Source organism: Malassezia pachydermatis (genome assembly GCF_001278385.1).
Source record: "Malassezia pachydermatis strain CBS 1879 chromosome Unknown scaffold11, whole genome shotgun sequence".
Taxonomy (NCBI): Eukaryota; Fungi; Basidiomycota; class Malasseziomycetes; order Malasseziales; family Malasseziaceae; genus Malassezia; species Malassezia pachydermatis.
This window is the reverse complement of record NW_017253148.1, coordinates 59870-84440: the sequence shown is the minus strand read 5'-3', so window position 1 is coordinate 84440 and position 24571 is coordinate 59870. Positions and strand designations below refer to the sequence as shown.

Below are 24571 nucleotides of genomic sequence, written 5' to 3'. Positions count from 1 at the left end.
GCACGTCCATGGTGTAGACGAGGCGTCTGTGCCCTTCCTACGTTGTCTGGTTTGTCGTGCGTGTTTCGTACAAGTAGTATAATGTCAGAAGATTCCAGCGATGCACTGGACGATCAGCATGTTGAGGCGATGTTGCTAGGCACGAGCCCGCCTGCTGTGCCTCCTCCCTCTACGACGCCGGTGTGTCGTATCTGTTTGGACCATGTGGTAGCGCCTGGCGACCGACTTGTAAGTCCATGCAAGTGCAAAGGAACTATGAAGTATGTCCACGCATCGTGCTTGAATCAGTGGCGCCGACAATCACGTCGCTCGACCTCTGCCATGGCGTGTGACCAGTGTGGGACGACGTACCATTTGCGTCTTCCCCGCCACATTCGGATCTTGTTGTGGAAGCCTATGCGTATCGCGCTCGTTGGCATTTTCTTTGTTTTGACTGTGCTGTCGATTGGATGGGTCAGTGACTTTTTCTTCCAACGGCACAGTCCGAAGCTCTTTGAAGGGCCGCATCCGTTTCACTTGCAATCTGTCTCGTTTGTGCCGTCCAAGGAGATGCCCTGGATCGCGACGTCCATGGATACCCAAAACTCGATACCGCCTATATGGCTCGAGATGCTGGGCCTCGCGGGGGATGACGATGAAGACGAGGCTGAGGAGGAGGCGATCGATTCGTATTCGTACCGCCTGGGTGTGTTCCAGCCTGTGCTGCTCGTGCAAGTCGTGCAAGGTGTGACGCAGCGGTTTGTTGAAATGATCTGTGGGCGTTCTTTGGCGGCCCCAGCGGCGTACGATATGGGCACCAAATTCCCGTCGTTGGTCCAGCGAATTCTATCGATTGAGCACGTCGACTCGCTCCCCTCGGAGGTGTCTTCCTATGCCATGCCACTGACATGGTCTGAGCATATGCTGTGGATCACGACGCTAGGGCTCGCGGTGCTGGCCATGTCGATGAATTTCCATTCGCTGATCTTGATCTCTTCCATCGGCGCGTTTTATGTTGGGACGCCGTTTTCGGTGGTGGTCGTCGTGCGTGGTCCGTCTGTGTCCGACAACGAAGCGGTTGTGTTATGGGAAGGCGCCAACTTTGCGAGCATTGCCCTACTGGGCCTAAGTCTCTGGGGACTGACACGCACTGTCTCGTCCATGTGGCGCGCGTTGGCGTTTGTGGCGCATTGGGCTTTGATGCACACGGACCATGTTGTGGAAGGGTATGCAGCGGACCGGCCCTCCGACGACCCACCAGGCCTGCCTGCGCCGCTGCCTGGGCCTAGGCCTGCGTCGTGGTGGCGCTGGCTCGTGGATCGCGTCGTGCGGGGGCATGCTGCGTACCAACTCGACGATCCACGGTGGGCATGGATGCTAGCTCACGCAGGTGACTAATGCGTCCTCTTCCTCGTGTTGTGGCACATATTGTACAGTATGGTATCTAGGAACATCAACGAACTACGACCCCTCATTCTCCTTCTCGTGCACAGCCACACTACGGCGGCGGCGTGTCGACGGGGCGGCGGACACTTTCGAGGCAGGCGGCTCCGGTGAGGCAAGGTGCATCAGTGAGCTCGCCCAACTCGGCATGTTGTGCGATGACTGCTGCTGCAGAAGACCTGCATTTACATGCCGGCCGCGTGAAGGGACAAACGGCGTGCCAGAACGGGACGAGCGCACCGAGGTAGGGAGCGGCGTACGTGGTGGGGCAAGGGCGGTCGCATCTACGTCCATGGCCGGCGCCACTGCTGCCTCCTTCGCCTCCTCGGCCGCGGCGGACTGTGTGGAGGAGGTTCGCGAGCGCCTTGGACGTGCGGCCGCCACCTCGGATGGCGTGTCGTCTGTGGTGAGCGACGGCGACGCTGCTCGAGGCGTACTAGGTTCGTCCTTTGGGTGCGTTCGCGACGTACGTGGTTTCTTCGAGGTAGGCCCTTCCTCGGTCGGATCCGGCTTGCGCATCTTGGTATTGAGTTTCGGGAGGGCATAATTCACGCTCTTGCGTGCGCGACGTGCGCGATCCGGCACTACGTCGTCTGTCATCCCAAGCTCCGACAGCACCGAGGTACGCCGTGCACGTTTCTGGGGCGTCTTGGACTTTGGCCGCGTTGGCGTTGGCGTTGGCGTCTCGACCGGCTCATCTCTTGTGGACGTAGGCGTACATGGCACGTCCACATCCACGTCCGCGGTGGCCGCTGGCGGCGGGGGCGGCGGTGGCGGCGGCGGCGGCGTGATCGCTGCGACTTCGTCTGCCGCGGCCACTTCCAGCCTGGGTGGCGGCACCATCCCGCTATGCCGCCGACTGGGGCGTCGTCGTGTCACAGACGCAGGGCACATATCGTCTGGGCGCTGTGTGCTTTCGCAGGACATCCTCTCCGCATCGTGTTCGTCCGCCGTCGGCGTAGGGAGGGGCGACGTGTGATCTTCTTGGACCCACTCCGACGGCAAGGGCGTGGGACGGGCGACATGGATGCGGGTCGTGGGCAGGCCGTCCATGAGGACGACACGCGTACTGCTAGGCACACGGGGTGGCGTAGGCAGTGCAGCAGCGGCTTTGGAGCGTGTTTTTTCCGGCGTCGGCACGCCACCGTCGCGTAGCGCATGTCCCATCGTCTCCCATCCGACACGAATGCATTCCAAGGCGTACTCGAGGCGGCGTACCTGCGCGGCTTGCCGGCTGGCCGCCAACTTGTGCTCGGCACACTCGCCTTCCAATTCGAGGACGCGCGATTCCAGCTCACGAATACGTGCGTGAGCCAAGGCATTGGCATGTACGATATCGCGGTTTTGCGCCGCATGTTTACGACGGTCTGGCTGTGTGAGTGTCGTTGCGGTGACCTACATTGCTCAAAGTTCGCTAGGATCTCGTCCATCGGCAGCTGACTCGATGAGCCAGCCTCGAGGCCGGCGCTGGAGAGCCTCGTCGACTCTCTGCGCGTCAGTGGCGCCATAGTACCGTGGCTTCCCAAAGCCGGCAGATAGAGCGGCGCACGTAGGCGTGAGCGCAAGCGAGCGAAGACACCTTGTGCACCGACGTGCCAGGATGGTGTTGATCTGTATCACGTGATCCTAAGCGCGCGCGCGGGGGAGGGACGTGGAGGTCGCGCAGGCACGCACGCACGCGAGCGCGTGGCCTCCGCTAGGGAGCCGCGCCCACGGGGCTCTCTACGTACGGCTCGCTACGCGACGTAGCTGCTGCGTGCATGTCGATGCAGGGGGACACACCTGAGCCTATGTATATAGGCCGACCTGGATCGTACGTATACTGTGTGTCTCACGCATACCCAGACGCAATGAGTACAGCGACGAGGATATCGAGTGTATTTTGGACATGCTTCAAAAAGAACATACGCCCTGGAACATTTCGAAATTTGCGCGGCGTCTCGCTGAGGTTCGGCCAGTGCATACGTACTGGAGCTATCAATCGTACTTGCAGAAGAATATGTACGAACGTCACAATCTGTTGAAGCGCTTGTTAGATCGCGGCGTGTCTCTTCCCCCCGCTGCGTTCCGGCGCAATGTATCTACCCGTCTCGGCACGTCGTTGCCAATGCAGTCACGCAATGACGAAGAAGAAAACGAAGTACAATCTATGGTCGCGCCAGTGTCCAAGGTATGGGTACAGGAAGTACGAGATGCGTCGCTGTCGTCGTCTTCCACGGCGTCGTCGCTGGAGTCGCTAGAGGAGCTGTTTGACGAGGCGAATGACGAGGCGAATGACGAGGCGATGATTTCTATGCAGGAGACGAGTGCCATGCTGCCTACAGCACAGAATACAAGCACAGAGCTTGGCCAGGAAGACGAGGAGAGCGAGGAAGAAGAAATGGACGAAGACGATGTCTTGGCCTTTGAGGCGCACATGCATGCCAACACGAACGACGACTTTGTGGATCCTACGGAGGCCACTGCCTCCCCTGCACCCAAGTCAGGGACACAACTGCCTACCAAGCGTCTTTCACGCTCGCGCCTCTCGCCTGCGTCCGAACGCGGGCTCATCGAGATGCTCGTCCACGTCTTGGACGAAGCGCCCGCGGCGTCGACAGAGGATGCAGAAACATTGGCCGCCCAGCCTGTGCCTACCTGGATATGGGATCGCCTATGTGAAAAGTTTCCCGAACATGCGCTGCCTGCATGGCAGCGGTACTATGAGCGCAACAAGGTGATGGTCTGGCAGGCCGCGCTGGATCAGTACTCTCTTCGTGCTACGCCCTCGACGATCTTTCCCTCTTCGTCGACGCCGGTGCGGCAGGCACCACCGGCACCACGCGACGAAGCGCCGACGCCCGCACGCCCACGGCGTACAACACGCTCCAGTGTGCTAGGCGGCATGCCGGCCGCGGCGGCGCCCACGCAGCCGCCCGTCCCCGTCACAGCACCGACGCCTGAGGTGGAGGAGGCGGCCAGTTCCACGCTCCACACGCCCCAAAGCCAAGCGATTCCCCCGGCGTTCACACCTGCCACGGTGCGTGTGGGCCAACGGAGTGGGCATCGCGAAGCCAAAGTCATCGCTCGCGCCGAGGGGCGGACCAACGAAGGCACGCCATCGCCGTCTATGGAGCGCAAGCGGCCACGAACCTCGTCGTTGTCCCCGGATCTGTCCACGTCCTCGGCGCCTGTCCAAATGGAACGCACACGCCATCCGCCGTCGCGTGCGGAGGAAATGCGTGCTCGTGCTCAGTACGAGGCGCATGTTTGGGCCCTGTGTGCGGACTATGGCTTTGTCTCACCGCGTCAGCTGATGCCGTACATGATCGAAGTGGGTGGAGACGTGGAGCAGTGCCGACGTAAGGTGCAGAAGCATATGGAGCACTTGGCACGTCAGTACCAAATGGAGACGCTGACGATTATTGAGCTTCTTGATGCACACCACGGCAATGTTGAGCAGCTTATGACGGTGATGAACATCCAGCAGCGAGCGCGGGCTCGACAGTTTTCACGCACCCATTCGAATTTTACATAGAGGGTTCCTTGTTGTGGTGGCGGTGGTGGTGATGGTGGCCAGTAAGGTCATCGGCACGGACCAGGAAAGCTGCATAGCGTCAATGTGTAATATCGCGTACGTACTCTTCCACCATCCAAACTGGCTCAGCTCCATAGGACGCTCGGTCGTGAGGTGTGCATGCTCGCCCTGCGCATACGGCTTGCGAGGCATGTCGTCCGCAAACGCACGGCGGCTACGCCCACTGCGTGTGGCTGTCTGGATGCCACGGGCGCGACGACGCTTGGCTCGCAAGTGCAGGCCCAGTCGTAAGAGCGCAATCGCATCAGGCTGCGATCAGTGTCGTCATGGTATACATACCGTATCACGTCGGCCAACAATCGCCGAGGGCGGCGGCATTTCGTTGTGCAGATCCGCAGGACCATACGTCCCGATATCGTACCAGTGCGCGCCCTCCGCGACAATATCGCCCTGGTTGTCCAGCAGGCCTTCGGCCTGCGCATGTGCCAGCAGCTGCTTTGCACGTCGCTCGTACTTGGCGCGCCGTTTCTTGACCTTGGCAGCTTCGTGTGCAAACTTGGTGTCCCAGATTGTGTGGCCCTTTTGGAAGCGCTTGTACGTCATCGGCTTGATCGTGCCCACCGAGTCGGGCGCCATACGCAGCGCGGCCATCTCTGACGGCGGCTCCATCGGGCGAATTTTGCCCGTGGTCGATACACGCTCGCGGATCATGTTGTCCAGGTACTGTGGCCGATCGAGCGGCACCTTGCCTGAGTACTTGTTTTCTCCCGCCGGCGCTGAGCCTGCAGCGCGCGCCCAGGGCGATTGCATGTTGGTCGGCGCCCCCGTGACATGCTTGATGAACGACGCCATCCCTTCGAACGCGACACGCGCCGCCGTCGTGTACATGAACAAGGGGAACACGTGACATTGCTCGTCGTACAATTGCAGGTGGACTGTCGTGGGGCTGTGCTTGTACCGCTCAAACGTCGCGCGTGTGTTGGGGAAATGATCCATGAGGTTCGATCCGAGTGGGTACTGGGCCGGGTTCGCGGCCTTGTGAGCGACGTAGAGAACCTCATCTCGTAGCACTTCACCATCGCCGACCATAATGTACAGGGGAGGCAGCCCACCCAAGCTGGCAGCCAGGGCGGGCGAGCACAGTGGATGGAAGACTTGGGCATTCGTACAGTAGAATTGAATTTGGGACTTGATGGGCATGGTGGTGCCACCCGGCTCGGTCAGGAAGATGGGCTGAGCATGGGCTGGCATCTGGGCCTGGGCCTGCTCGTGATCACGACGTCGTGAAGGGCCGCCTAGAAAAGGCAGCCAAGACCGCTTCGCAAAGCGGCCTGTATCTTTCGGAAGCGGCCAGAGTACACTGGGCTTGTGGATGAAACTGTACGGGGGGATGTAGTCGCTCTCTGTGTTTTGCAAGATGGAGGGGAACGAATGTGACATGTCACTCCATGGCGAGAGGAGCACAGCGCCGGCTGGCGGTGGCAGGCCCAAATCGCGAATGAGCTGCAGCAACGCGAGAGTCAAGCCACCGCCAGCGCTATCGCCGCCAACAATAATGTGTTCGGGGTTGATGGCCGGATGAAGCGAGCCGGGCGGCGGATCAATCAGGTACAAGTACGCCGCCAGGCAGTCTTGAAGGGCACAGGGGAAGGGGAATTGCGGGGCTTTGCGGTAGTTGACAGCAAACGCAAAGCCACCGAACTTGGTCGCCTCTTTGAGGATCGCATACTTGTGTGTATTCACGGAGCCAAAGTAGTACGCACCACCGTGCAGGTACAGCATGACACGGAACAATCGATTGGTCTCTTCCTCGGTGTCGGCAAACCGACCGGTCTTACGCACCGTGTCAGGATGGACGCCCGTCTTGTGCTCGTGGCGTGGATTCACACGGCCCGTACTACGTGTCATGCGATGCATAATCCCCGTAGAATAGCTAGCTTTGCGTCCGAGTTTTGCCATGGCCGAATGATAGTCGGAATAATGCGAAATCCATTCGCCAGGCACACCCGGCTGACTGCGGATCTGCCACCAGCGCGAGCCGCCTATAAACGACTGCATCATCTCTGGCCCAAAGTACTGGTGCAACAAATCGGCCGACTTGTCCAGCGACTCCATGGGAATCATCACAATTTCATTGTAGCACCAGGGCGGCACAGGCACAGCTTGGTCTGTGCTGATGTGAGTCTAGATACGTCCACGTACAGTTTTTGCACATCTTCTGTGGTATTATTGGTCAGGTACACGACCAGTTTTTTGATCATATGAAAGAGCCTGTGAAGCGTGTGAGCATGGGCATGGTAATACATACTGATCGTACAGAAACTCATTCGCCGACTCTCGAGGCGTACGACTGCCCAGCTCGACAAAGAAGCGCACATAATGCTTAAAAGCATTCTGATGTTAGTGCCGTGTAAACATACCGCGATCAATGTCGGCGTGACGTGCACAAAGATGCCAAGTGTCGATACGGTCATAAATATGCGCACCCCAAACGACTGCAACCAGGGCCGTCTGGTGACCTTTATCTCTTCTCGACACCGTGTTGACTTCGCACTGTCTCCACGTGTGTATTTTTTTTTTCACGTGCCTCACGTGAAGACCGGAGGCTGCGGGGAAGAAGTTCGTGCGTGCTTCGAATGATCACCGAACAGGTGATTCTCGTCCTTGCCACCGTCTCCACGTTTGTATTGTGTTGCTGGTGTACACGCGTGTTCACCGGGTATCTTTCGGACGTACACTGGATTTTTGCTGAGACACACACTGCTTTTGCTTTCATGGATCCGCAAGTGATTGCTACGTTTGTGGCGGGTCTTTGCTGCACCCTGGTCATCATGTACCTTTTTGGTGCTTTTAGTGGTACGTCTTCTGAGGCAGCTAACATCTCTAGGCAAAAAACCTGCTCTGAGCACGGAGGAATGGCGCGCCTTTCCCCTGCGTGAAAAAATTGAAGTCTCGGACTCGACGCACATGTACGTATACGTCTCGTCTCTTCTTACATGTAGCTACCGCTTCGAGATTCCGGGCACCTTGGGCATCTCTACGGGTCAGCACGTCTCTGTGCGTGCGCCTGTGAACGGCCGCCAGGTTATGCGATCTTACACTCCGATCACTGATCATGATGTGGAAGGCTACGTGGATCTGATGGTCAAGTCGTATCCCACCGGCAACTTATCGCGTGTCATGAACGAGCTGAAGATCGGAGATACCGTCGAGATGAAGGGTCCAAAGGGCCGCTTCTTGTACGAGCCCAATATGGTGAGCCGTATCGGAATGATTGCTGGTGGTACAGGCATTACGCCATGCTACCAGGTGATCAAAGCGGTGCTGCAGAACCCGGCTGACAACACGAAGCTGAATCTTATTTACGCCAACGTGAACGAAGATGAAATTCTCCTGAAAAAGGAACTCGATGCGCTCGCGAAGCAGCATCCGACGCGTTTCTCGGTGTACTACTTCCTTGATAAGCCACCGGCGAACTGGACGGGCGGTACTGGGTTTGTTACCAGGGAGGCCATTGCTGAGCAGCTGCCGTCACCGTCGGAGTCGTGCCGCATCCTTATGTGCGGCCCGCCGCCCATGATGGAAGCGATGAAGAAGCACCTTGTGAGTCTCGATTTCCCTCCCGCAAGGACTATTAGCAAGGCGGAAGACATCGTTTTTGTGTTTTAGTCTGTGCTATTGCATTCCTAGAAACATGTAATTTGCATGCATTCCCCATGTTCATACACGTCTTTTCCTACGTATCACTCACTATACGCTTATGCGCCATTCGCCTCGGCCTCAGCCAGGTGCTTGCGGAACAGCGCCTCTGCGCGCGTCCACACAGCACCTTTGCCCTCTTCGTTCACATGCTGCAGCGCTTCCTCGCCAGCTACACCCGTGACCAGCGGCAGCTGCAGCAGCGATGGCAAAAGGTCGTTTGAGAACGCCTCCGATGCCTCACGGGGGAGGAGCGTAGGCAAATGGTCGATGGAGATAACCTCCAACTTGTCAAAGCCATCCACAGCGACCGTTGGCTTATCGAATGTCGTGTTGATAGAGTACACGGGGATCGGATTGTTCGGGTTCGTCGTGTCGCAGCTCACGTCGACAATCATACCTAGACGGCGCTTGTCGCCTACCGCCTGCAGCGACTCCTTGTTGACAAACGGCGGAATCTTCTTCGAAAGGTAGATGCAGTTAACAAACAAGTCCGAGTCAATGATTTCCTGGTAGGGGCCGCTCTTCGCCGAGGTCTCCTGGATGTCCCAACGCACAATCTCGTCAGATTGCAAGCCGGACTTCTCCAGACAGTCAATGGCGCCACGACCGCAGCGGCCGAGCGCACCAATGATCAACGAAGTCACACGGCCATCAGGACGGTGCTTACGGATGACCCGCACAGCCTCGCGTGTCTTCTCCATGAGCGCTTCCTCGTTGGGGTACTTGGTCTGCGCGCCAAGCACCTTGCCTTCCACCTGCTCGGCCAGCGCCAGGAGACCCAGCGCGGCGCCAGCAAAGCCGGCATGCCAGCCGAAGGCCGCCACACGACGGCCATTCGCATCCTCGAGGAACTCCAGGTCATAAAGCTTACCGCCGCCACGCTTGAAGCGCGCAAGCACGTCGACCCAGCCCTCTTGGTGCTTGTAGCAGTGCGCAAACTGGATGTGCGTGTGCTCCAGGTCTGGGCCGGGTGTGTCGAGCTCCTTCAGACCAATGATAGGCGTCGTCTTCGGCGCCTTGGGCCACGAGTGGTACTCGGCCATGTGACAGCCAACCTTTTCAAACTCCTCGTCGTCAAAGATACGGTTGGGATCGCGTTCCACAGTAATATCGAAGCCAGCATTAATGAGCTTCTTCGCTGTAGTGGGCGTCAAGGCCGAGCGGTGCTCGGCCGGCTTGGTCTCGCAACGGAGCCACAATGCTTGTGTGCCGGTCATGAAGGATCTATAAGAATCTGAAGGAAGAAACCGCGGGGTGCGTTCGTGATTCCCGTTTTGTGTCGACAGTCCTAGTCATGCGTCTGACTCAGCAGGTGCGCCCGGACCAAGGGACCTCCACATGACAGGAGCGCGTGGCCGTACATTAGGGAAAGAGGCCCCAGTCAACAATGCGAAGCGACTGAGCCGCGTGGCGGCTCTGGGCGTGCGTCATTTGTCTAGTGGGATCGTTGATTGAGAGGACTAGGTCGACATTCTTCGATGGAAGTCGCCACAACGCAAGATGAATGGCCACATCGTTTTCTTCCGACGTCTTGCCAAATTTGCGCACACGCTGCGTGCCGAACAGTAGCGCTGGCTGAGGCGTCGTGCCTTCTGAAGCAGCTCCATTCGGCGCATCCACCGAATCTACATGCGTCGATAGCGCCGAGTTATCATGTGCTAGTGAGTCGTAGTGGTACCGCACACCTTCGTTCATGCCATCAGGGTCCGTAGCCTGACTCACGCACTGCAGTACTTCCACAATCACGCTCACATCCGAGTCGCGGTGCAGTAGTACTTCCTGACTATCAGGAACTTGACGGTATAGGCTGGCATCCATATAATCTCCTTCAAGCTCCACGGTTATGGCACCGCCAAAGAGTTGATACGTCGTCGGCATGGCGAGCAAGAGGGAGAGAGAACCCAGCTCTCGCACGTGGAAGGCCCCTCCACACGACACTTCGCTGACCATTGGGCGCCTCAAGATTGGCAGCCTACTGTCATGAGCTCATCGTCGCGAACATGGCGGCAGCGCGTGTTTCGTATCGCCACAGCAGCGCAAACAATCTCTTCCGCTACGCTTGGTAGTGTGCTGATCGTGCACCTGGCTGCGCCAGTCGTGGCCTCGCTCACAGGCCCGGCAGCCGTGGACATGTCGAACCAGATGATTGTACGTTGATCGTCACCGCTGACTCGGTAGCTTCTCGGCCGCGAATGGTACCAGCGTGCATGGATTGAGCCTGTACTGGTATATGGCTCTTTTTCGCTGCATATTCTCTCGTCGCTTGTGCGCCGCGCCTTGCTCCATCGTCCCACGTTGTGCTGGCCATGGCACTGGCGTTGGGAGACATGGCACTCTGTATGTGGCTGGATCCTCACGCCGCTTGTATGTGCGCATGTTTTGGTGAACCGAATTGTTCCGCAGCAGTCGTCGCTACCTATTTCGGGTCTCTCCCCGTCTGAACTTGACATGTCCTACGTGAGCTATGCTTTGGCGGCTAGTCCCATCACGACATGGAGTGTGTATGTTCTGCTAAGCGTCACAGGTGCAGTGCATATAGTCGGCGGTGCTATGAAGCTCATGCGGCGACGTAAGATGCGGGTGCGTGCGCAGTATGGCCTCACCACTGCGTTTGCCCTTGCTGCGATGCTGTTGGTGGGCACGTCGGCGATTGCCCAGGACGGACTGGCCTCGGTTGCACCCACAGCCATGGAGCGGATGGCTGCATGCTACCGCCAAGTTGTGCCGTGGCGTTGGGTGGGTATCTAGGTCTTCTACACAACTATACAGACGCACCTGCCTGTGTTTGGACCAAGTGCTGCCACAGCTGATCGTTGAGGGTCTTGGCCCGTTGCACTTGCGCCTGCAAAGCCTGAATCTCCGCTTCGTAGACAGACGTATCGATGGACCTGGGTGTTGATGTAGACAAGGCAGGGCCTTCGTTCTGGGGGGATGCATAAAGAACGTCGGACGACGGTGCATCATGCGCTGTGGCGACGTGAGGGACAGGACGTAGCATCACATGCATAGTCTCCATCACTGGCGCGACTGTGCGTGCGAATTGTGGGGCAATCGTCGGCAGTGGCAAAGACTCAATGTACGTACTGGCCGACGCCTCTGTATCGCCGCGGGCCGATGTGCGTTTTGTAGCGGCGCCACGCAACGTCAGCGTGCTCATCAAGTCCACGGGCCGGACCAGTGAGCAAATCGACGTGACAGGTGTCGTCGGCGTGGCACTCGCTGTGGTGCCAGCGACTGGCAGCGTACGTACCGTTTGCAATGTAAGCACGTCAATGATATGCACGACGCCATGCGCGGTGCCAACCGCGACATGGGAAGCCATGTGGGATAGGGCAATCGCCGACACAGGCTCAGACAGAGACACACGATGTGTATCCGACATCCGCTCTACCACACCCGTAGAGCCACGGCCGCCTAGGGCATGTCCCGTCGTCGTATCGTACATATCCACACGCTGGACACTCGACTTGGCCGCCACGACAATGAAACGTTCCAAGGGGTCGACAGCCAGGTGCCAAATCGGTTCGTCCCATTGTAGTGTTGTCATTAGACGCCGTGCTGCCAAGTCCCATAATTTGACTGTGCCATCATCGCTTGCACTCCATAACCGAGCGGCGCCGGGGAAGGCGCCGGAGGTAACGTGCATATCGGTAATGCCCAAGGAGTGATCGGAGAACGTCACGTAAGGCGAAGGAGCCGCGCGACCAGCTAGGTCAGTGTACTGCATCAATGTAGGCAGACTCCATACGCATATGCGTGCATCCTGACTTGCAGTGATCAGCGCTCCTGTATCTTCCGTCCAGCGAAGGACCGAAATGGCACGGTAATGGGCTTCCATAGAGCACAGCAAAGCACCTGTTGCCACCTCCCATACATACAGACGTCCATCATGGCCACCAGCTGCGAGGTATGTTGCTTGCGGTGAGAGGGCCAAGCAGCTCATTTTTTGCGGCAGCACCAGCCGAGCCAGGGCCTGATCACGCTGCCAGCTATACAGATGCAGGACGGCCTTATCGGATTCCATCACAGCAACTAGGCCACTTGTGCCTGCGCCATGAACGGCATGCGTCGCTGAGGCAACGCACGAGACGCAATGCGGTGCTGCTTGCGACGTGCCTTTCCAATGCAAGAGGGGCGTCTGTGTGGACGCAGCGGGGTCCAGAACATAGACGGCGCCTCGCTGTGTCGTCGAAGATGAAGCAGTGACAAGGATCTCGTTCGCAAACAGGGCCGAGACATGACGTAAGGACGACATGGCGTGTCCAATCTCTCTTTGTACCGTGCGAGTCGCCCTAAAAATATACGGCGACGGCGAGGACAGTGGGGCTTGGCGGCGCGCCCAGGCTTCTCGGCCAAGCAGGTTGGTTGGAAAAATGGCACTTCCGCAGCGTGGGAGAGATTGCTTACGTGCGCATCTACGCAGAAGCGCGTCAGCCCTCAGAAGCTCGCTTCGAATCACGTGGCGGCGTTGTCTGTTTTATGGAGGCGCTTCGCTTCGAGTCACGGCTCTTTCACGGGCCGTGACGATTGCGCAACATGTGTGGCATTCTAGCATGCATTCATCACCCCAACGCGCAAGCGTATCGTTCGAAGATGCTGACAATGTCGCGTGTGATTCGTCACCGTGGTCCTGACTGGTCGGGCTGTGTGGTTGTGAGCGAGGAGGACCCTAAATCGAAGACTCGTGGAAGCGTCTTGTGCCATGAGCGTCTTGCGATTGTGGGTGTTGACTCGGGTGCGCAGCCGCTTGTGAGCGAGGACAAGAAGATCTACCTGGCTGTGAACGGTGAGATCTACAACTACCGTCAGCTGCGTGCGTCGCTGAAGAACAAGGTGCACTTCCAGACTGACAGTGACTGTGAGGTGATCATGTACCTCTACCGTGAGCACGGCGTGGAGTTCGTCAACATGCTTGACGGTATGTTTGCGTTTGTGCTTCTCGACACGACTGTGACGCCGCACCGTGTTGTGGCGGCGCGTGACCCGATCGGTATTACGACGCTGTACTATGGCCGCTCGTTCGAGTTCCCTGGTGCGATTTTCTTCTCGAGTGAATTGAAGGCTATTTCGGGCGAGTGTGAGCGTCTACACTCGTTCCCACCGGGCCACTACTACGACAGTGCGCGTGATACTGGCCAAGAGATGGTGCGCTACTACAACCCATCGTGGTGGGACTCGGACCAAACTGGCCGTCTTCCGACGTCGCCGGCGGATCTCTCGCTGATCCGCACGACATTGGAGAAGGCGGTGCGTAAGCGTCTCATGAGTGAGGTCGCGTATGGTGTACTGCTCAGTGGTGGTCTGGACTCGTCGCTGATTGCGTCGATTGCAGCGCGTGAGACGGAAAAGCAAGCGATGGTGCAGCAAGTCGCGACGCACCACCCACGTGCGAAGGTGCGCCGCACGGATGCTGCGGAGGATGTGTCGCAGAACGCGGAGGAGCAGCCGCTGGTGGCGTGGCCGCGTCTGCACTCGTTCTCGATTGGTTTGCCGGGCTCGCCAGACCTGCTCGCGGCGCGACAGGCGGCCGAGTTCCTGGGTACGGTGCACCACGAGTATACCTTTACTGTGCAGGAGGGTCTGGATGCGCTCTCTGACGTGGTGTACCACCTGGAGACGTACGACGTGACGACCGTGCGTGCCTCGACGCCCATGTACTTGCTCTCGCGCAAGATCAAGGCGACGGGTGTCAAGATGGTGCTCTCTGGTGAGGGCTCAGATGAAGTGTTTGGTGGTTACCTGTACTTCCACGCGGCGCCGGACAAGGAGGCGTTCCACCAGGAGTCGGTGAAGCGTGTGAAGAACCTGCACACGGCCGACTGCCTGCGTGCGAACAAGAGTACGATGGCGTGGGGTCTGGAAGCGCGTGTGCCGTTCCTGGACAAGAAGTTCCTGGATGTGTGTATGAACATTGACCCTGCGCAAAAGCAGTTCTCCAAGGGCAGTCTGCAGCAGAAGGATGCGGATGGCCGCCCGTACATGGAGAAGTACATCTTGCGCAAGGCGTTCGATGTGAACCCTGACGACATTGAGGCTGGCAAGAAGGTCGAGGGCTCGCGTCCGTACCTGCCGGAGAGCATTCTCTGGCGTCAAAAGGAGCAGTTCAGTGACGGTGTCGGCTACTCGTGGATCGACGGTATGAAGGAGCACGCTGAAAAGATCGTCAGCGACGAAAAGTTTGCGGAGCGCGAGAGTCGCTACCCGCTTGACACGCCTGAGACGAAGGAGGCGTACATGATCCGCGAGCTCTTCGAGGCGTGGTTCCCGTCGGACGCGGCGGCCAAGACGGCTGTGCGATGGGTCCCACGTGGCGATTGGGGTTGTGCTAGGTATGTATGCAACAGGGAAAGAAAAAGTACTAACGTCTACAGTGACCCGTCAGGTCGTAGTGTGGCCATCCACGATGCGGCTTACGACGAGGCTTGATGCTCGGCAGCCGCTTCGGTCAGTAGCTTCCACTCCGCCTCGATGCGCTCACGCGCCCGAACGATCTTGGACTGGATGTAGAACGAGCCACTACCGCCGCCCGTCTTGCCCTTAGGGGCGGGCGGAGCGTTGATTTCGAATAGACGCTCATAGTGCTCGATCATTTCTTTCTTCACAGCATCGCTGATACCGTTCTTGTTCGCTTCTAGCGATACATCTTCTTTGAGGTTGAGGATCATCTTCGCCTCGTCCATCGTCATACGATGCGTGCGCGTAAGCGCATCAGAGGGCGAAGCGGCCGCTCCTGCGCGGCCGCCAGCTGCGCCGGCCGCCTCAACTTGGCCAGCTCGCACATCTGTGGCGGTTAGTGAGGACAACGTGATATACGTACTGCGCGCAGCCTGACGGCCCGCCTCCATAAACGCGCGGCCTAGAATACGAGTTCCTGTGAAGGCAATCTGAGCGAGAATCCTCGGAAGAGACTGGATGTGAGTCACCCTCGCGTACGCACCATAGCACAAGAATCGCTCTGCGACGACGAGCCGAGAGAAGGTACGCCGCCGTGGTCGTCGTTCGAGTCACGTGCTTTACCTGACTGGCTGGGGGCCGCGTCCAGGCGGCTGACCGTGCGTGCTAGTGTGCCTCGCGATGGACGACGCGTTTGAGTCTGGATCGGACTTGAGTAGTGCTGAGGAGAGCCATTCGCCGCCGCCGCCGCCGCGTGTGAAAGAGAAGCGGGCTACACAGGCTCCGCTGCCGCCGCCGCCGCCAGCGTCCACGTCCGACGCTGCGTCTCGTCCCAAACGACCTCGGCCCTCGATGGACTCGGATCCATCGAAAAAACGAGGGCCAGCACAGATGGACGTGGATGAGGCGACACCGTCTCGTCCAAAGTCTACTGACCCGAAAGAAGCGCATTTTGGGAATACCATGAGCGGTTGGGACCAGTTGTTTGGCGGTATGGCAGCTGCGCCAGCGCCAGAACCTGCGCGTCCAAAGGATACCACGCCGGAGCAGAAAGCCGCCGCAGCGGAAGCTGAGGCGATGAAGATGCGCGAGGCTCGTGCAAAAGAAGCACAGGAACGTAAAAAGGAACAAGAGCAGGCGAAAGCGAAAGAGAAAGAGAAGGCCGAGCGTGAGAAAGCGCGTGCACAAGCCGAGACGGCCGCGGCCGCTGCGAAAACGCCGGTAGAAAAGCGTGCTCAATCTGTGACGTACGTACCAGACTTACTTACCATAGCGCGGATGTCTTGCTGGACAAGCGGCGTCAGATTCGCCGCGATATGGACCATCAAGCGACCCTCGACTTGTTGGCAAGTGGGCGAACGATGTATGCGTTCGAGGTATGTTTGTCCCTACCTATTATCTTACCAACAGGAGAGCCTAGCGCAAGACCGCCGGAGTTTACGTGCATCCAAATTCGGTGCAGGTCTCCTTCAAAGTGGCACGGGGCGTAGCTGACGAACTTGGGCCTGGGACTCGTCGTTCTTTTCCAATAAGTAACGTAGTGTAAAGATAGCATGCTCGCGAATATCTGGGTGTGAGCACGTTGGATGTACGTACAAGGATTCAATTCGTCCAGCGCTGTGAGCGAGAGTACGTCGTACAAGCCGCCCAACTCACGCACTTCATCTTGCACGGCCTTGATGTGCGGTGGGAGTGTCGATGTTCGTTCTGGATGAAAGACGAGTGTGCCGAGCAGTTGCAACGTGGCACGTTTCAAGTGCGGCATCGAAGAATCCGCGTAAATTTCGTGTTCGCTCTGTGTCGTGTGCAAGCTTGAAAGGACATGCCCTTCCGGCGGCTGAAGGCCTGCCAGGGCCGGCTGGAACGGTGAGACGGGCGGCTTGTACAAGTTGGTCTCGTGGAGCAAACGTACACATGCAGGCACGACGCCTGCTGTGCGCATATGAGCCAGGAGAGCCACGGCCTCTGTATCTGTCTGTGTCTTGGTCCCTACCGCTTCTTGGCCACGCATGCCCGACGCATGCAAGCAGTCCAGCAGGCCCAGCAGGCCCAAGTACGAGCGAACGAGGATCGACTGATTCACTTCGCCCGACTTGGTCACTGCCTTGTTCATCTCGGCTATGGCCTGCTCTGTGAGCAACAGCATACTCTCCACCAAGGGCTCCGCGGTGGTTTTCCAGGGCCGCGCCACGTCCTTATGGACAAGTTCGTGCTGACATGACGCTAGTATATGTATCCAGGTAATTTGAGAGGTCGTCACATCGTCCAAGGGTCCCATCTTGGCGTACAAAGCGCCGGCGAGACCCGCCTCAAAGAATCCGTCCGCGATCGCGAGAATGATATCGATGACATCACTGTAGTCGTCCATTCGCGATGGGCTGTACATATGAATCACCACGTCCATAATCTGACCACCTGCTTCTGTATCGAACAAGTCGCGGAAGCGCTCATGGTGGCCAATCAGGGCATTTAGGAGGAACACAAGGGCTGCCAACGAGGTACGTTCGTCCGAGCTCGAGAGCAAGCGGCTGCGGTAAGTTACCAATATACGTACTGAATCACCTGTAGTGAGGACGTCGAGGCAGGAGGTACGACGCAGGCTGTCCAAAGCATTGTTTTTGCCTCATCGTGACCTGTGATCCAGTTCGTAAGGCACTGCGCCATAACACGAATGGCAGGGATCAAAATGGGGTCGGACATGCGCTCAAACGTCAGGCACATATGCAAAGTCGCCTGGATATCGTCCCAGTGGCGTCTGGTGTGAGTACTATATGACGTACAAGGCTTCCGTGGTATGCGCTTCAGATATAGCAAGATTGCGTACGATGCCCATCGTGCTCCGAACCATCTCAGCAGCATGGTACCGTTCTGTGCGTTGCGTCTTAGGATCCAATGTGGATTCCGCTTCGCGCCAGGCACGTAGCGCTGGCGTTGCAAAGGTCCAGATCGCTGTGACGTCTGTCTGCTGCACCTCTGCCTTGGACAGGCCCAGCGTGGATTGCCAATCCAGGCAGGCATTGGTATAATTCTGTACCTCTTTTGTCGCGGGCGGCGTTGCTGCCTGCCACGCATCCCAAGCCTGTTGTACTTCGTTCATCGTAGCGATGGCACGTTCGCAGATCAGTGCTACGCGTATTCCAGAAGATTAATTTCACGCGATGGGAGTCCGACAGCTGAGCAGCGCGTGTCGTACCAGGTGCAGTTTCGGAGTTAGTCCGAGCTCCACATTCATTTCCCCGCGTTTCTGTGTCGATCGGGCGGTGAACTACGCTTGTTCTTTTTCCTCGTGACTCGATGGGCCAGCAACTCGGACGTGAGGAAGATGGGCCAGGCTTAGCGGAGCGCACTACCGGCACGAACCATCGCCGGACTACGGCCTTGGCTGGACTGCAGCGCGATCCGCTAGCTTCGTCACGCAAAAGTACGTCTGCCTCGGCTGCTCGGTCGGGCGGTAGCACCACGTCGAAAAAGGCTCATGCCATCTCGTCGCAGACGCGTGTGGACCAGGGGTACGTTGTACCACAAGGCATCTACCGGAAAAAGGCCGAGTATGAAGACGACCTTGTACGAAAGCTCATTGTCGAGCGCAAACTCTCTCCGTTCTTCCGTGGCGTAGAAGAAGAGGACGAGATGGAGCAGGACACAATCGGGCATGAGTGCCCCATTTGTTTTATGGTACGTATTCACATAACTGATAGCAAGTACTTTCCTTCCCACCTTAACCAAGCCCGATGCTGTCTACAGCCGATCTGTACTGAGTGCTTTGTCCAGATCCAGCGTGTCGATCCGGCGAAAAGCAAGCCGCCGGCGTCCGAGCCGGCGGCCTGTCCTTTCTGCATGACGCCCAACTTTGGCGTGGTTTATAATAGTGCCTCGACAAGCCAGGGCGATGCAAAGGATGCCATCGAAGCTGCTGCGACGGCTATTGGCCGTGGCGGTGCACAGTCCTCACAGCGCGTGTCGTACGAACCTGACGATCCTGCTGTCGTGCTTGTCGACCAAATTCATCCGAACTGGAAAGAGAAGCTGGAACGTGCCCTCGCTACGTCGGCACGCCAGGCGAATCGTCGCGTCATTATGCGGCAAGATGGAGAAAGACTAGTACCGATTGGCGTCTCGTCGTCCCTGACTGGCGATGCCTTGGCGCAGTTTGTCGATCAACATTCTGAAGTCGGCCACAGCGGGCCAGGTGGCAGTATCATTCTGCATGGCGACGTGCTGGAACAGCAGATTCAACAGCGATTGAATAACGAGTCCGAACGTGTGCAATTCCGGCGTGCTATGGACCGCCGCAACCCTGAAATTGGCGACGAGTTGGCACGTACGCTGTCATCCTTTACGCCACGGGAACTGGAAGAGATGATGGTGCGTGAGACGATGCGGATTAGCCGGATGGAGTACGAGCAGCAGCAGCAACAACAACAGGAGCAACAAGGCCAAGGCCACGAGCAACGGCAACGATCACACAGTATGAGCGAGGCTACGACCTCTAAATCATCGAGTCGTCGTTTGTCGTTCCTGCCAAAGAAGATTGCTCAGAGCGCCCAATCTATTAGCACCTCGCCGCTTCGTCTCGCGCAGCTGAACAGAACCACACAGCGTGCGTCGATGGACATATCCTTGCCATCGTCTTCGTCCCAGACTCCAGAGCCACGGACCAGTATTGATGTTGCCTCACTTGCTCGCGATAAGAAACGTGCTGACTCCATGCCAACGCAGACGACGCGCGCTACGCTTTCTACACCGACGTCAGCCAATCCGCTTGCAGCGTCGCAAACCAGTCTGCCGTCGTCTGCGAACGGGGCTACGATGTCAGGATCCGTATCACCTTTGCCGCCTCCATCAGAGAGCGAAGAGATGACAGAGACTGCCTCGACGCAGGGTAGTGTGTCCTCATCGGGGCTCGGCGCTTCGACGTCCATTGGGCCGTCGAAGAGTACAACCAGCATGACTGCTCAGTCAGGTCTCTCGCCAGCGTGGGTTCCGTCATCTGCGCTTTCCACGACAGCAGCACTACCTGCTTCGTCACGGACGACGCCAACGTCGTCCAGCGTGTATATGCGTCGCAAAGGATCCGGCGCTGAGCTGGAATTGGAGTTACCAGCTGCCACGACAAAAACATCGCCAGCATCGTCCACATACCAACGAAGTGACTCGCCCGCGGCGCTACGGTCTAGTGGTGGACCTACTACGCCTGTGACAACGTCGCATGCCGCGTCGAGGACCTCGTCGCCCTTTGAAATGGCATACACTTCCATGCTATCGCCGGCGCATGCTTCGCCTATGCCGCAACGCATGTCGCTTGATATGGACCGTGTACCTAGATCTAACACCTTACCATGGACGCCAAGTGCCTTGCCGACCATCGGACAAGGCAAAGTGTTGCCACCGTCGACGTACTCGCCTACTGTGCCGTTAACGCCCACGATACCAACGCCCCCACCGCCCATGACTTCAGCAACGCCGAACGAGTCGGTACGTATGACGCCGACGATGCGCGACTTGGAGGGTCTCTTTGTTGGTCCTAGTCCTATATCTCAAGGGTCTGACGCTACGTCATCTATGGTCGCTTCGCCGAGCGTATCGAGGTTGCGTGGGGAGAGTACAAACCCATTTCGAGCGCGTTCGCGAACATTGGACTCCCTTATGTAGTTGATGATGAATAGATAGGTCGGGCATGGGCTGGCTAGATGCTCATCACGTCTACAGGCTTGCCCCTTTGTACTACTACGATGACGTTCTTTTTGGGTGGTATGCACGTCGCAAACAGGCCTGCCTTCTTCCACGTGGCATCCGCGGGCCAAAGCCGAGGCGGCGCACCTCCATCGACATAGCTACCCCCTGCAATCCACCTGCCGCAGTCTGTTCAGGTTCGACTCTTTCGTCTCGAGTCGTTCGTGGCACGCAAGCTTCGTTGCGGAGAGCTAGTTCGCGTACCTTCAAGAACGATCAGGCGTCGACTGTACAACAAAGAGTAGCGACTTGCATTTGTGCCTACCAACAAGATGCAGACGATCAAGTGTGTAGTCGTGGGTGACGGTGCTGTCGGCAAGGTATGTAAACCTACTCGGGATCACAATCGACTAACACAGGATAGACGTGCTTGCTGATCTCATACACAACGAACAAATTCCCTTCAGAATATGTACCGACGGTACGTGCGCCTATTTAGCAGGGCATGCGGGCTAACATGGGCAGGTGTTCGACAACTATGCAGTGACTGTGATGATCGGTGAGGATCCCTACACGCTGGGTCTTTTCGATACTGCTGGCCAGGAAGACTACGACCGTCTTCGTCCTTTGTCGTACCCGCAGACGGATGTGTTCCTTGTGTGTTTCTCTGTTACGTCGCCAGCCTCGTACGAAAACGTTAGAGAGAAGTGGTTCCCGGAGGTGCACCACCACTGCCCGGGCGTCCCGGCACTGATCGTGGGTACGCAGGTCGACTTGCGTGATGATCCAGCCGTGGTCGAAAAACTGGCGCGCCAGAAACAGCGTCCTATCACCGTCGAGATGGGTGAGCGTCTCGCGCGTGAGCTCGGCGCTGTGAAATACGTCGAGTGCTCGGCCCTGACCCAGAAGGGTCTGAAGAATGTATTTGACGAGGTATGTACGTGGCATTGCTCACGCTCTCAGGCTATTGTGGCTGCGCTTGAGCCGCCCGTTGTTCGGAAAAAGGTATGTTGTGTCAAGGTGAGAAATTAACCAACAACAGTCGAAATGCGCGATTCTCTAGAGCTTTTTCTCATCCCTGTGTGATGGCTAGGACACTCGAGCGCTACATGCTTCATGTCGGGTATTACGCGCATTTGCTATTAAGCTACCTGTTTCTCCTTGTAAGATCCGGCTAGTCATTGTGTGTACGGGCGTCTAGCGTAGGCACTACATACGCTTCATACCTGCTGTCATGCGTGGCTATGGTGTCTGGTACGGCCATAGACTGCGAATAATCTCTCCGTTACGTTTGCTATATAAGTCTGACTTGGCTTTGGACGGCGGCGCGTCGGCCCGCGGAGTGGTGCGGCTGTGCCGAGTGCGATGCGCAGCGAAAGTCATGGCGCTAAAGGCGCCATGACTTTCGCGTCCCTGAGGGGCCACAGATTTTCGGCCGATACGCGTGCGGCCCTTGAGGGCCGTGCCGCCGTGGAGGTGGACGAGAGCCTCTCGTGGCTTTCGTTATGGCGCCGCCTTCGCCGTCGGCGCCGTCGCCTGAGCGGCCGTTGTCAACACGACAGATTTCTCGCCTGGTCAATTATCTTGACGATAATCTCCTCTCTATCGTTCGTGCCTACCAGAAACGGTACGTATCAAGCCGCGATGCTTATTCCATAGACATGAACCACAGGCGTCTGTGCGCACATTACGTGCATACTTGGATCTGTGGAAGCCGTGCGTCGAAGTGATCGCTGCTACACCCTTGCATCAGGAAAGTGTGCCTGTGCGCGATACCTATCTTTTCCGTGTATTGAGTGAAATGACAGAAGGTGTACGAGGCTTTGACATCACTAGTGCCTCGGCCAAGGAGGCTGACATGGAGCTTATGTATGTCCTCTACTGGATGGATGTCTTGGACAAGCTGTGGGCTGCTCGATTTCACCAACGCCATGTATCTCTCCGTGAGATTCAGGATGAGTCCAAAGCCACTTTCCCTACACCCACCGAAGCTTCTCGTGTGCCAGAAGTGCTGGCCTCTGCTACATCTCTGGGGTCACCTGTTAGCGAGGCGGAGGCTGATCCGCCAGCATCTGTCCCGAAGTATAGTGTCACTGACTCGATTCGACTGCGAGACGAAATGCTTGATGCCAAGGAGCAGCTTTTTGGTTGGATGCGTGATCAGCTAGGTGTGCCTAGACCGCCGGTGATGGAGGATGCATGGACCGAGTCGCTACGTGCGATGGATGAGCCGGAAAATGTACCTCCCAATGAGATGTCGACAGAGAGGCCGTTAGCAGAGCCTGCCTTGACTATGCCTCGTGAGGAGAAAGAGGAAGACGAGGAAGAAGAGACGGTAATGGAGACAAGTACGGATCGGCACTATGCTCAACTCTTCAAGCACAAACTCGATCCTGACGCTTCGGATGAAGAGGAGGACGAAGCAGCTGAAGAAGAAGCTCCGCCGATGAAGCGTGCAAAGGCTACTGATAAGACCCACTTGGCGTTTTGGGATACCCACTTTGCTTCGCTCTTCGCGCGGTCCTTGCACCATCTTCGTCCTGATGCTGTATAATAGATCTACGCTTCTGTATAGACACGATCAATCGTGCCGCTACCTACGCATACTTGGCCATCGTACACAACGACGGTCTGACCTGGTGAGACAGCTTGCATGCTCGGTTCAAAAGCAATACGAACACCGGATGACCCACGCGACTGGACAATACATGGCTGAGCGTTTTGGCGGTAGCGGACTTGGGCTAGGAGCGGGGTATCTAGCAGTGGTATAGGTGTATGCCATGCAAAGGTATCAGTATCTAGCGCCACGCATTGAAGCATAGGATGCGTTTTCCCAGGGACCACTGTAATGCGGCGCGTGGCCGGGTCCTTTTTCGCAACATAGTACCGCTCCAACAGGCTCGGTATACGTGCTCGCTGGCCAATGGTCAGAGTATGTAAGCCACGATGTTGCCCTAGTACGTGGCCTTCTGGAGTCACGAGATCCCCAGGTTCACTGATTACGTAGTGATCGAGGAAGCGCGCAAAGGCATGCGCGCCACTCCCACGCTCGCCGACAAAGCAAAGACCCATACTTTCGTCTTTGTCGGCTGTAGGCAGCTGAAGAGTACGTGCAAGAGCCCGTACGTCGGTTTTGTGCATGCTGCCAAGAGGAAAGAGTGCCTAGAGTGAGAGAGCTAGCGTACATACATGGGTCAGGCGCGAAGGAGGCACAGATGATAAGAAGAACGACTGATCCTTAGTCGGATCGCGTCCACGTTGCAGGAGAGTACGTCCTTCATACATAGTACGTTGAGCATAGTGCCCAGTAGCTAGCCAACCGTCGAGAGAGGGGCCGAGGATACGGTCCATGAGCGCGCCGAATTTGATCGAACTGGCGGTCAGTGACGAGGTGACGTACCGATTGCATTCCACGTCAGGGTTGGGCGTTGTACCTTCGGTCCACTGCTCCAGCGCAGGCTCAAAGACTTGCAGCCAGTACGCTTGGGATAGATCGATCATATCGACAGGGATGCGTCCCAGGTGACGGCACACAGCTTGGACATCGCGCCATTCACGCTGCCAATCGCATCCCATGGCCCCGCCACTGCCCGCCTGCATGGAGCCACGTTCGTCTAGAGTGGACCAGTTGCGCATGTATACGGCCCGTAGGTCGTAGTCCTAAAGGTAAGGAGGCGCTCAACGTACCTCGCGAGCCAGCAACGCTGCTACGACAGAGGAATCCACGCCACCTGACATGGCCACAGTGACTGCCATGAGCCGTAGCACAGTACCTACCCTTATCACCACGCCTTGGTATGGCTACGGTAGCCAGGCCACGTTGTCCACTACGTGCTGCCGCCCACATCTGCACGACGCTGCACG

At 57.5% G+C, this 24571-nt stretch overlaps 17 protein-coding genes across 17 annotated transcripts; 9 read left to right on the top strand and 8 right to left on the bottom strand.

The window, feature by feature from the left end:
- Positions 1-81: 81 nt before the first annotated feature.
- Positions 82-1377, top strand: Malapachy_2865 (alkyl hydroperoxide reductase; the record flags this gene model as incomplete). The annotated part of the gene is made up of 1 exon (XM_018137351.1): positions 82-1377. One exon carries the CDS (start codon positions 82-84, stop codon positions 1375-1377), a length of 1296 nt encoding a protein of 431 aa, XP_017990200.1.
- A 63-nt stretch (positions 1378-1440) lies between these two features.
- On the bottom strand, positions 1441-2930 carry Malapachy_2838 (hypothetical protein; the record flags this gene model as incomplete). Its single annotated transcript, XM_018137324.1, has 2 exons — positions 1441-2789; positions 2822-2930. The coding sequence occupies 2 exons, from the start codon at positions 2928-2930 to the stop codon at positions 1441-1443; spliced, it is 1458 nt and encodes a 485-aa protein (XP_017990211.1).
- Positions 2931-3529: 599 nt separating this feature from the next.
- Positions 3530-4939, top strand: Malapachy_2861 (hypothetical protein; the record flags this gene model as incomplete). Its single annotated transcript, XM_018137347.1, has 1 exon — positions 3530-4939. The coding sequence occupies one exon, from the start codon at positions 3530-3532 to the stop codon at positions 4937-4939; it is 1410 nt and encodes a 469-aa protein (XP_017990128.1).
- A 47-nt stretch (positions 4940-4986) lies between these two features.
- Malapachy_2792 (alpha beta-hydrolase) lies at positions 4987-7413 on the bottom strand (the record flags this gene model as incomplete). Its single annotated transcript, XM_018137278.1, has 6 exons — positions 4987-5008; positions 5040-5248; positions 5279-7112; positions 7142-7210; positions 7248-7333; positions 7360-7413. The coding sequence occupies 6 exons, from the start codon at positions 7411-7413 to the stop codon at positions 4987-4989; spliced, it is 2274 nt and encodes a 757-aa protein (XP_017990167.1).
- A 300-nt stretch (positions 7414-7713) lies between these two features.
- Malapachy_2820 (nadh-cytochrome b5 reductase) lies at positions 7714-8608 on the top strand (the record flags this gene model as incomplete). The annotated part of the gene is made up of 3 exons (XM_018137306.1): positions 7714-7795; positions 7827-7908; positions 7942-8608. The coding sequence occupies 3 exons, from the start codon at positions 7714-7716 to the stop codon at positions 8606-8608; spliced, it is 831 nt and encodes a 276-aa protein (XP_017990148.1).
- Positions 8609-8697: 89 nt separating this feature from the next.
- Malapachy_2795 (saccharopine dehydrogenase) lies at positions 8698-9858 on the bottom strand (the record flags this gene model as incomplete). Its single annotated transcript, XM_018137281.1, has 1 exon — positions 8698-9858. One exon carries the CDS (start codon positions 9856-9858, stop codon positions 8698-8700), a length of 1161 nt encoding a protein of 386 aa, XP_017990133.1.
- A 145-nt stretch (positions 9859-10003) lies between these two features.
- On the bottom strand, positions 10004-10519 carry Malapachy_2801 (hypothetical protein; the record flags this gene model as incomplete). The annotated part of the gene is made up of 1 exon (XM_018137287.1): positions 10004-10519. One exon carries the CDS (start codon positions 10517-10519, stop codon positions 10004-10006), a length of 516 nt encoding a protein of 171 aa, XP_017990153.1.
- A 102-nt stretch (positions 10520-10621) lies between these two features.
- Positions 10622-11389, top strand: Malapachy_2873 (hypothetical protein; the record flags this gene model as incomplete). Its single annotated transcript, XM_018137359.1, has 2 exons — positions 10622-10789; positions 10820-11389. The coding sequence occupies 2 exons, from the start codon at positions 10622-10624 to the stop codon at positions 11387-11389; spliced, it is 738 nt and encodes a 245-aa protein (XP_017990165.1).
- A 13-nt stretch (positions 11390-11402) lies between these two features.
- On the bottom strand, positions 11403-12896 carry Malapachy_2837 (wd40 repeat-like protein; the record flags this gene model as incomplete). The annotated part of the gene is made up of 1 exon (XM_018137323.1): positions 11403-12896. One exon carries the CDS (start codon positions 12894-12896, stop codon positions 11403-11405), a length of 1494 nt encoding a protein of 497 aa, XP_017990214.1.
- Positions 12897-13243: 347 nt separating this feature from the next.
- Positions 13244-15067, top strand: Malapachy_2814 (asparagine synthase; the record flags this gene model as incomplete). Its single annotated transcript, XM_018137300.1, has 2 exons — positions 13244-14970; positions 15013-15067. 2 exons carry the CDS (start codon positions 13244-13246, stop codon positions 15065-15067), a joined length of 1782 nt encoding a protein of 593 aa, XP_017990177.1.
- Positions 15052-15581, bottom strand: Malapachy_2798 (protein transporter; the record flags this gene model as incomplete). The annotated part of the gene is made up of 3 exons (XM_018137284.1): positions 15052-15422; positions 15459-15549; positions 15579-15581. 3 exons carry the CDS (start codon positions 15579-15581, stop codon positions 15052-15054), a joined length of 465 nt encoding a protein of 154 aa, XP_017990222.1.
- Positions 15582-15715: 134 nt separating this feature from the next.
- Positions 15716-16454, top strand: Malapachy_2874 (hypothetical protein; the record flags this gene model as incomplete). The annotated part of the gene is made up of 3 exons (XM_018137360.1): positions 15716-16281; positions 16308-16397; positions 16445-16454. 3 exons carry the CDS (start codon positions 15716-15718, stop codon positions 16452-16454), a joined length of 666 nt encoding a protein of 221 aa, XP_017990203.1.
- A 49-nt stretch (positions 16455-16503) lies between these two features.
- On the bottom strand, positions 16504-18131 carry Malapachy_2836 (aldo keto reductase; the record flags this gene model as incomplete). The annotated part of the gene is made up of 4 exons (XM_018137322.1): positions 16504-16601; positions 16631-17562; positions 17589-17789; positions 17815-18131. The coding sequence occupies 4 exons, from the start codon at positions 18129-18131 to the stop codon at positions 16504-16506; spliced, it is 1548 nt and encodes a 515-aa protein (XP_017990213.1).
- Positions 18132-18328: 197 nt separating this feature from the next.
- On the top strand, positions 18329-20686 carry Malapachy_2857 (hypothetical protein; the record flags this gene model as incomplete). Its single annotated transcript, XM_018137343.1, has 2 exons — positions 18329-18709; positions 18779-20686. 2 exons carry the CDS (start codon positions 18329-18331, stop codon positions 20684-20686), a joined length of 2289 nt encoding a protein of 762 aa, XP_017990157.1.
- Positions 20687-21039: 353 nt separating this feature from the next.
- On the top strand, positions 21040-21770 carry Malapachy_2817 (canal cell division control protein; the record flags this gene model as incomplete). Its single annotated transcript, XM_018137303.1, has 5 exons — positions 21040-21087; positions 21132-21188; positions 21233-21640; positions 21671-21712; positions 21750-21770. The coding sequence occupies 5 exons, from the start codon at positions 21040-21042 to the stop codon at positions 21768-21770; spliced, it is 576 nt and encodes a 191-aa protein (XP_017990180.1).
- Positions 21771-22212: 442 nt separating this feature from the next.
- On the top strand, positions 22213-23261 carry Malapachy_2868 (hypothetical protein; the record flags this gene model as incomplete). Its single annotated transcript, XM_018137354.1, has 2 exons — positions 22213-22334; positions 22367-23261. 2 exons carry the CDS (start codon positions 22213-22215, stop codon positions 23259-23261), a joined length of 1017 nt encoding a protein of 338 aa, XP_017990159.1.
- Positions 23262-23266: 5 nt separating this feature from the next.
- Malapachy_2789 (trna methyltransferase) lies at positions 23267-24445 on the bottom strand (the record flags this gene model as incomplete). Its single annotated transcript, XM_018137275.1, has 4 exons — positions 23267-23869; positions 23897-24080; positions 24108-24367; positions 24395-24445. 4 exons carry the CDS (start codon positions 24443-24445, stop codon positions 23267-23269), a joined length of 1098 nt encoding a protein of 365 aa, XP_017990132.1.
- Between the last annotated feature and the right edge of the window lie 126 nt (positions 24446-24571).